The 10,439-nt window shown below is 43.1% G+C and overlaps 1 protein-coding gene across 4 annotated transcripts in view; it reads right to left on the reverse strand.

Moving 5' to 3' along the window:
* The window catches only part of NEMP2 (nuclear envelope integral membrane protein 2), a 32,157-nt gene extending 24,271 nt beyond the window's left edge, over window positions 1-7,886 (reverse strand). For 2 of the 4 annotated variants that reach the window (XR_012123615.1, XM_073218391.1), the window contains exon 1: window positions 7,487-7,884. Coding sequence is in view for 3 of the 4 variants with exons in the window: in XM_073218391.1 (XP_073074492.1) it covers window positions 7,487-7,595 (109 nt within the window). In the remaining variant the exon portion in view is untranslated. Of the gene's footprint in view, window positions 1-7,486 lie in introns of all 4 variants that reach the window. The other 2 variants (XM_073218392.1, XM_073218393.1) reach the window with 2 other exon arrangements.
* Between the last annotated feature and the right edge of the window lie 2,553 nt (window positions 7,887-10,439).

Consider the following 10,439-nt stretch of genomic DNA (forward strand, 5'->3'; position numbering starts at 1 on the left):
TGGTATCAAAGTCTCAGTGGGCGAGCTTAACACCCAAAAGGATTTAGCTGAAGATTTCTGTACGGATGTGGGCAGGGTTAACGGTACTAACAATAAGGCACTGTGAAATTCCCAGGCACCACTAACAATAGGAAGCCTTGCCTTTAATACCCCTAGGCCTGAAATGGCAAAGGGAGGAGCTGATGTTACTGAAGAGACTGGAGCAAGGAGAACAGTTTAATGGAATGCAATCTCTACCAGGACATCAGTGGCGTGGTGGGGTGAGGGTATAGGTACATCAACCCCTCGCTCCTGCACTCCTTTCAGTTCCCTTCATTGGTCAAACCCAGTGCAAAGCCAGAGGGCAAAGAAGTACAGGTAACAGGATCAGAGAGGTCAACTTCCAGGAACTGAGCAGGGGAGGGAAGGGCAGAGAATGAATCTGCAGGAACAAACAGAGAATATAACCAGTTCAATAAGGATATGACAGAAATACAGTCATTTTTAGAAATAAAATACAGTAAGTGATGTGAAATTACAGCATGGAAGAAGACTGAAAGCAAGACTACTGAGGAGCCTACTGAAGTGATCTAAGCAAGAAATGAACTAAGTAATAGGGAGGAAGAACAGATTAAAGAGCTCTTAAGAATGGAATCAACAGACTTTGGAGGTTCATTAGATTAGGGAGAGCAAGATGATGATGTGAGGGTTCTAATGAGCCCTTCACCCTGAGAAGACATAAGCTTGTGTGGGGAAAGGGGGATGAGTCCAATTTTGCACACTGGGTTTTGTTTGGTAGAACTAAGTGAGGATGGATTAGCACATGAGAAATTTGGCTGGATGTAGACACATATGTATGTGTTAATGTATGTGCATGTATGTGTTATGTATATCAATAATATATATTTATATATATACAAACAACGCAATATAATATACAGAGAAGGAGATGGGTCCTGTATTACAGAGGGTAAATGTGGTAACTGCCACAAGAAAATTATAAAGTAATGGGATTCATTTTATTCTGCAGCTGTTGCTATGTTTGAATTTAAAATGAAGTAAGATGAAAGTAACAAATTCTTCTGGATCCAGGATAGGGTGTCACCACCACATGTGTCAATAGGTAAGTTACAGGGAATGCTTATGGATACACAGAGAAATGGGCCTTATACCCAGCCCCTGACCCCTCTAAGGAATATGTAGTCATCTGTTTCTCCAGAAGAACTTGAAATGAAGCTAGAAAACCCGCCACACCAAAATTGGGGAAGGATTGGGTCATCAGTAAATTAGTCAACAATTATTATCCACTTAGGGAATAATCCTGAATAAGCTCAGAGAGGTTCCTGCCCTGGCTAGAAACATCCTTACTGTTAAACTGGAGAAAAGTGCAGACTCACTTGGGGGAAAAACGCTGTGAATGACTAGTACCTCCAGAAATACAATTGCATAAAAGCCACAGAGCTACACAAAACAGAAAATTACACGAGGATCCAGGACCTTCCATTGTGACACTGTCAAATTACTTAGTCTTTACTCTTCACATTATGAGATGCATGTTTTTAAATACACCAACACATTTTCAGAGTTTGAGAATCTGAGATGCAAATACATCTCAGTATTTTTATAGCCAGTACCATAAAAGGAGGTGCAGGTTGGCCCTCCCCTGGAAGAAAGATTCAGTCTCAAAATGGCAGTAAAGGAAGCTCTAAAGGCACTACATTAAATATAGGACACTAAAAATTAAAAAATGCATTCCTGTATGGCCTGTTTATACACAAGACCAAAAGGAGAATGCAGAACCGGTGCTACCAAAACATAAAGCAACCAAAGCTGAGATGCATTCTTGGATCTACCTGAGATGCAAATGACTCCTGGCCAAGGGCTGCAGAAGGGAGAGGGTACTCCTGGAACTCCCAGCAGCTGACTGGATAATGTCAAGGAAGGCAGTGTACAGCCTGGAAGAGCCTGAGCACTGCACTGAGAACATACTAAAACATACTAAAAGCCCTCAGCTAGTGAGTGGGTGGGATTAGGAGGCCTGTGGGCTCGCCTTTCTGTATCCCACGTTCTGCCTCCTCAGAGCCTGTGGCATCTCTGGGCAGGAGCTAGGTTAAACCGGACAGCTAGAGTTGGAGACTTTGTATTGGAGGTCCTCAATAATAGAATTCCTGTCATTGGAAAGCAAGTGCATTCCAACAGGCAGCTGATGAGCAGGAGATCTAAGGTCCCCAGCACCCCAGACCACTCTAAGAACATTAACTTCCAGCCAGTTCTTTCTTCATAGTTACTCCTAATACCGCGTGTGTGCTCAAAGCTAGGAGCTCTTCTTATGCGTGGCCCTAGTGCTCCTCCCCGCATCTCCTTTCCTAGTGGCCCCATTACTTTGAGGGCTGAATCGATTCCGGTAAGAACAGTGAACTACCCTCTGGTTAATGCTCTGAGGGAATATTCTTTTACCACCTTACGGGGCATGAGTTTTGCAAACAAATGCACCCTCAAATGAGGTATTTTTCTATTTGGTCCTTAGACTATCTCCTAAATCATTTGCTATCTGTAACTCTTAAGAGCAAGATAACGCAACTTAAGTACAGTGCAAGAGTTAGAATTTAGGAGTAAATGCCTCACTGTTGCCCAGTCTCCTTGCACTTGGATTACTGTAACAGCCTTCTAAGTAAGTCTCCCTGCTTCCAGAATTGCCCCTATGATCCTCCCCTATAACCTATTCTCTAATCAGCACACAGATCTTTTAAAAACATCATTACCTGCTCAAAACCCTCCAATGACTTCTCATCGCACCCATAACAAAATCACCCTCCCTTTCAAGGACCCAGGAACCTCTGACCTTCTCTCTTCCACTTTCTCTTGCTTAGCTGCTCCAGCCCTCTCATGTGGAGCCACCCCTGCCTCGAGTTTTCCTACCTGCTTGCTATTTCTCCACCCACAACCCACTTCCCCAAAATCTTGCTTCTCTGGTAATTTATGTGTTTGCTCACACGTCACCTTCTCAGGAAGGCCTTCTCTAACCCCTTTCACCCACTTTCTCCTCATTCTGCTTTACTTTTTCTTCATATTACATTATGTATTTATTAGCTTCTACTCTGTCTCTCCGTGAAGATCCTGCAATAAACCTGACTTCTGGAGAAGAGTGTATTTCTGGACAGTTGTACACAAACTGCTAAGTCAAAGCACAATTATTTAAATTACCAAAGGATTCGAGTCAGGGTTACCTTAACCAATGAGATCCCTTAGGTTCATTTTAAATGCCACTCAATTTATATTCAATTAATCTAATTTTAGGACTACATATCTTACATAAAAAAGGGACAGCTGTGTATCACCTTTAATAAATTTAAAATTACTCCTTTGTAGTACTTAAGTCATTTATTAGGGACATAGCACAGTCATTACTGTATCTCTAGCACTTACACATTTGCCTTTTGTGCATGTGTAATAATTCCAGAGGATTAGTGGGCTGTTTGGGCATGTGTCGCTATATCATTGACAGCCTGACCAATCTTTGTGAGAGCCTGGCCAGTACTGTAAAAGGAGGTGCAGGCTGGCCCTCTTGAAGCAACTTGATGTAACAGGCCACCCTATCCAGCCTGTGCCACTGCCATCCCACCTACAGAACCCACAGGCTCACCTTCCCCTTCCCCTAGTCTATCATCTGTACCTTTAACTAGAGGGTTGAGAGCTATAACCCTTAATCTCTCCCCTGGGCTAGTGGCCCTCTTCTTTCTCCTCCCCAGATAGAGAAGGAAGGGTACAAACAAGAGCTGGCAATAAGCTTGTTTTTGTTTCGGTCATATATGCCACCGCAGCGTGTTCTGTGTAAGGAGCCTCCCCGTGAGAAGGGAGGAACTTGCCCTCGGTTTCTCCTCCGTCTTCAACCAGATGAAGGGAAGTACAGATGGAGGTAGGCCCTGACTACTGGTACCACAGAAACACTGCCAAAGCATGCTGCAAAGTGTCTCTCCCTGGAATTCTCCAGAATGGCCTCTGGCTTTTGAGATGAAGTTGATGCTGAATTTCCACAATACATGAGACACTGAAGACAAGGCGTCAGCATTTCATGGTATCCTCTGGCTGCCCACATTGTTATCACCTCTCCTGAGGTGGACGCATTTCAATCAACCCACACAAGAATTCCTAAATGTCTAAGAAACAAGAAATTTACAACCACAAGAAACCACAAGCCTAGTTCCAAGTGAGTTCACGTGAAGCTTAAGCCATGGGCTGGTCGGACTAGGTGTTAAGACAGTGATGTGTGACAATAAAAATTGTTATCGCTGCTGGCCTACTGCCTTCCTAGTCAGAACCAGATCTTTTAATCTTAGATTGTTTATAAAGGTTATATCTTTCCTAGGCATCTCCCCCCTTAAGCAATCTTATTCTAGAGACATTTCATTGTTCAGTTTTTGCTGAACTCCACCTGAGGGTGGGAAACAGGAAATGTAGCCAGCTTGGCTGCTTATCTGAATTCCATCACCTGTTCAAGCCCTGACACTGAAGTCTGTGAAGCTGCCTGAATGTCTGCAAATGTCATTTATTCACGCAGCCACAGTCCTTGCTGGTCCATTCTGCTAGGATAGACCTTCCTGGTGGGAGATGTAAGCAAACCCAAACATGTCACAACAGTATCAACAAAATCCCCTTATAATGCAATCCAGAAAATGAAAGGGAATTTCTAGGGATTCATAAAAACGTAATAATAATATAATCATTCATTTGGTCAGAAGAGAATATTTACCAGGGGAACTACTGTTTCCATTTGAGACTGAAATATGTCTCCACTCTGGAGGATGCCCCATAACTTAGGTATTCACTTCCTAAAACCTGATTCAGATCAGGAGAAAGAGCTGCAAGCGTGGGCTACCCCTGGTCTGCCTCATCTCCAAACAGTTAGGAGTACCTAAGGGACCAACCATGGGCGCCCCCAGCAAGGCTGCAGCATGGAGCCATGAAATAAACATTGCCTTCCTGAACACCTGCAGTCCTCAGCAGCTTCTTTTGATCCTGCAATAAACCTGACTTCTGGAGAAGAGTGTATGTCTGGACAGTTATACACAAACCACTAAGACAAAGCACAATTATTTACATTACCAAAGCATTTGAGTCAGGGTTACCTTAACCAATGAGATCCCTTAGGTTCATTTTAAATGCCACTCAATTTGTATTCAATTAATCTAATTTTAGGTTGAATTAATCTAACATATATAAAAAAGGGACAGCTGTGTATCACCTCCTTTAACTAATAAATTTAAAATTACTCCTTTGTAGTACTTATGTCATTTATTAGTTTTCCTAAATGGATAAGGATATATTTAAGTGTTTAGTCATACATAAAGTAAAAATATTCATCAAGACTTCAGAAAAGGTCAGGTAATATTTTAGCAATGTTCCTTCTGAAAATTTAACCTTACATGGCCCTCATATGGGAAAAAAATATCTTCAGATGAAACTATAACAGGATAATAACATCACTTTTTAAATTAGACTGTCATTTTCTCCTCTTGGCCTGTAACTGCTTTTCTTTTGGGACAAGTAAGTGGAGAGGATTAAGAAAAACAAAATCCCAAACCAACAAACTTTAACTCCTGAGAGTTCAAAGGGAGAAAGGATTTTTCTTGGTATTATTTTGTAAATTCACATTTTCAGAAGAGTTAGTGTGTAACATCAAAGCTACACAGGTAACTTAAACTAGTTTTGTTTTTTTAACCTAACTTGAATACAAATATTGTTATTTAATTTTTCCAAGAAACATGCAGAGAGAATAAAACTGAAAGTAGCGCAGGCTAATGCACATTCAGGTCTGATTTTAACTATTTTGTTCTCCACAGATGAATTGGAAAGCTATGGTTTCAAACAGCCTATTGCTACAGTTCAGGCCTGGGAATTCACTGCAGTAGCTTGAACCTCATCTTAGGACAACACATGGTTTCTAGGGACCTCACCCACTAGTTGAAACCTATGAGTGACTCTCGACTTAAAGTTTCTCTTCCTATCAGCCAGACAGCAACCTGCCCATGCTATGTCAACTGCCTCTGATTAACAAAATAGAAAAGTTAGCACTGTTAACATTCAGTGTGGTAACACAAAAACTTGAAAAACATCGGGTTCATTCAGGCAAATAAAAAGGTGAGGAAAATACTGGAAAACACTCAGCAATAGAACATCTTCATTTTACTGATGAGAAATTGGTCCATAAAGATTATTTCGCCTGGACCAAGGTAATTCTATAAGTGGGTGGCTGAATGTAATGACTGAACTCCAACCTGAGGTTCTGGTCCAGAGCTACTTAAAATTTCTGGCTGCTGCCACACACAAAAACTTAGATCCTTCTTAGATCTCTGATTTATTTTTTCATCAGTGTATGTTGGTTGTATTTCTCACTACTATACTAAGTTTTTGTTTCCTCAGCTGTAAAAGGTACGTAAGTGCTACTTACCTCTACAAGGATTAGTGTGGGTATTAAATAAGATAATGCAATTAAAGCACTTTCAACACTGCCCAGCACAACGTCAACACTCAACAAATGTCTGTTCACTGAAAAATGTTATAGAACAGTTCTCCAAGGTACAACTCACTGCAAGATTTCCATGAGTTGGCAGCTCTGGCAGAATCCTGGTAATTGCCTTCATCCTTAGACAAAGAACCCTGATTTTACTGAAGGTGGGGGCTGTGACAGCTATACACCATATCTGGTTGCCCCCCTTGTAACCAGAGGTGGCCATTAAGAGGAAGAGAAGTTGGTGGGCAAAGATTAAAGGATATGTTTTAAAGGATTGTATGGGGGGGAAAAAATGAAATAGAAATGTCAGGCTCATAGGAAATTAGTAGTTCTGTAGTTAGAATTTCCTACATGCCCTTCTGTGCCAGGATTTTGTAAGCACTCCACAGATGGCCCATAGTAACACTAAAAGCCACGATTCCTTGTTTCCTATGTTACCAGGCATGGGGCACATGTTAAACAACACAATAATCCTGTGAGATATTACTATCCGGGTTTTATATGTGACCAGCAGCCTGGCTCACTCAAGGTCACAGGGATGGGGAAATTTTGGTCTAACTCTAAAATCAAAGCTCTTGAATCCAAAGGAAAAGCTAGATAAAGAAATATGAAGGTTTTCAACATAAATCGATATACTATACAAAAGTTCACTGATGAAAGTTGGGAGACTAGGGTTACTCGTGCCAGGTGACTTAGCTGTGCGATCTTGTAAAACATCAAACATCCCCGAGCTTCTGTAAAACCGGGGAACTGGGCCAGACTTCGAACTTTAGGGACCAGGGGAGCCCAAGGGTGTAAGGGAGGTTGGGCCCGCCCTGGTTGCAGGTCGCGCCGGCGGGGTGAGCCTGACGCGGGGCAGGGGAACGCCCACCGGCTGCCCGGGCCCTGCCGCCCCGCGCAGGGTAGGCGCCTCGGCGGCCACGGAGAAGCGACGTAGCCCGGGAGCCGGGGGGCCTCGAGTGCGTGCGCGCGCCCGCCGGCCGTGCCCACGGTTACCTGACAACGCGGCCACCACCTCTTCCTCCTGGCGCGTCGCGCCTGCGGGCAGTGTGGCCAAGGGCGGCAGCCAGAGCAACAGCCACCATGGCCCCAGGGGCGGCCACATGCCGCCCGCGGCTCAGCTCCGCACCGTCGGGCCGCGGTCCGGGCCCCCGGGGACGGGATAGGCCGACGGAAGCAGAAATGGCGGAAGGCCGGGAGGAAGCCGAGGGGCGGCAAGGGCCGCGCACGACAAAGGCGGAGGCCCCGCCCCCGCGCCCCCAGAGGAAGCCCGGCCGGGGCCGCGTGCCGCCCCCGCTAGCGCGCGCTCGGCTTCTGGGCGGGACCTGTCTTTCCCGGTGGCAGGTGCGCCTGTCCCCTCTGGGTGGTGGGGTAGGTGGTGGCTGGAGGCGGGGGAGTTGGGGGGGTGGCCGGGAGGTGGTCACTTCCCTGTGAATTTTGCCTGCACTGCTCGGCTGGGGTAACCTGCGGATTTTTAGAGTTCAGTTCTCAGAGCTCCCATGAGTGACAGCCCGTGAAGAGGAAGGACCTTAGGCAACACTTTGTATAAATAAAAGTCAGTTCATTTTTCCTTTTGTTTGTAATAAGCAGTAGCAAACTGGCAATTTGGTTGCCTAAATAACAATGTCTTGTACGTCTAAACTCATAAGCACCATATTTTGATATGAAGAGAATGTAAAACCTCGCCAATATAAAATCCCTTAAAATTAGCTTGTTTTAAAAAACAGGTGCAGAGAACAGAGTTGCCAGAGGAAGGGGTGGCGGAGGCGGGACAAAATGGGTAAAGGTGTCAAAAGGTGCAACCTTCCGGTTATAAGATAAATGAGTTCTAGGGATTTAATGTACAGCAATGGTGAAAAAAGTTAATACTGTAAGGTATATTTGAAAGTTGCTAAGATTTAGATCTTAAAAGGTCTTATCACAAGAAAAGTAATTTTGTAACTGCAAGGTGATGGATGTTGATTAAACTTATTGTGATGATCAATGTGCAATATGTACAACTATCAGATCATGTACACCTAAAACAATATATGTCAATTATCTCAATAAAACTGGAAAAAAGATACCTTGGGTGGCCTCAGTATTGATAATTGATATAAAACTTGTAGCCTAAAATATGTTACACTGTCCTTGTTGTCAGAATAAGCTCTCTTCAATTAATGGAAACCCACTAATGTGATTCAATATTTCATGCTAAACATTTACTAGAACCAAAGTTCATTTCCTCCTTTCTAATTCTGGTTTCTGTTGAGGTACTTCAGAGAACTAAACTGTGACAGAAATCATCCTCTAAAAATAGCTAAGCCTCATTTTCTCTAAAGGTCTGAGTAGGACTCACTACACTTTCCTTAGCCTCAGTAAGGTTTAACCAACTGACTGCCAATCGCTGGCACCATGTACACACCCATATATGGGTTTTAGAAAGTTCAGAAATCTCCTTGTAAGGGATTCTGCAGGTGGATGATTTTTACAAATACACTTATTACTTGAACTCCCACCTTGTCTAACCCTGCAGTCTCCAGAGAAACAGCAGAGACCCACATCCCGATGTGAGGTGTGCACTTGCCCCTGGCACAATGGCTTTTTTTCCTAATCACATTCATTTCAATTTAATTTTTGATAACACTATGAAAAGTGGGTGAAAGAAACAGGTAGATTTTTGAGTGACAAATGTGTTTTTTGCACCTGTATCTGATAGAAAAAAGAGCAGGAAGCAGTATATTAGATTAATGTATTAAATATTTAAAGTGTGATTCATGTAATATTTATTCATATTCTTAATAAATATCTGAAAAGTAGCTAAATTGAAACACCACATTCCTCTCTATACTATAGCAATAAATATTTTTCAGGAGATAATTTTTTTTATTAAAGTATTGATGTACAATCTTTTGTTGGTTTCAAATATACAACACAGTGGTTCAACAGTTACCCATATTATTAAATCCTCACCCCCTCGAGTACAGTTACCAAGATAAGAGGAATCTTAGGAAATGATAGTTCTAACATTGGGGGACAATCATGGAACCCTACGTAATATGGAACTTTTGTCTCACATTAAAACCTTAAGCCACTGGGGGAGGGCAGAAAATGCTATCACCAACAGGGCTATGGCAACGACTGCTGCTTCCGGGGAGAGGTAGAAGTACAAACTCCCCATCCCTAAGGGAGCAGCAGGAAACACTGGAGCTTAGTGTCCTGAGCTGAAAAAAAGAGAAGTTGGCTACTGCTAGGGGACCCTCTCTCATTCAAGACAACCACACATACAAGGCAGGATTTGGCAGCAATGGGTAAGAGGGGCAGAAAATACTGGGAAGGCCCCACCTCCAAGGCTCAGGTACACAGGACCTGCCTAAGACCCAGGCTGGACCAGGAATATGGAGACCCCTCTTGCCCCAGCCCAAGCCAAGCACCAGTAACGAGTAACATCAGGCTCTACTGAGGAGGAGAAAGCAAGGGAGAAATCCCTCTGTAATATAGGCATGGAAAGACTGCTGAAAGCTGAGGGAGACTGAGAAAAACTCTGAAGTGCTTGAGGCCCCACACTAAGTACAAGGTAATAGACGAATCTGAATCCTGTGGTACACCAAAGGTAGTAATAAAAATAAAACCCAAACTTAGCTCAAATTCTGAGTAGGTTGTCTCAGTCACCCACATTATTAACCTGACAGAAGAAAAAGCATGCCCAGTTCTGGGTATAAATATTATTTACCTCAGTCTTTACTTATCTTACATATGACACTCATCATTTAATCAAAAATTTTAAGACACTCAAAAAAGCAGGAAAAAAAGTCCATTAACCCAGAGCTAAAGCAATCAACAGAAGCAGATTCAGAAATGACCAAAGTGTTGGGACATGGTTACTATGTTATAGGATCTAGTGGGAAAGGTGGACATGTGTGAATATATAGGGAATTTCAGCAGAGAGATGGAAATTACTAAAAATGTG

Source organism: Manis javanica, chromosome 12 (assembly GCF_040802235.1).
Source record: "Manis javanica isolate MJ-LG chromosome 12, MJ_LKY, whole genome shotgun sequence".
Taxonomy (NCBI): Eukaryota; Metazoa; Chordata; class Mammalia; order Pholidota; family Manidae; genus Manis; species Manis javanica.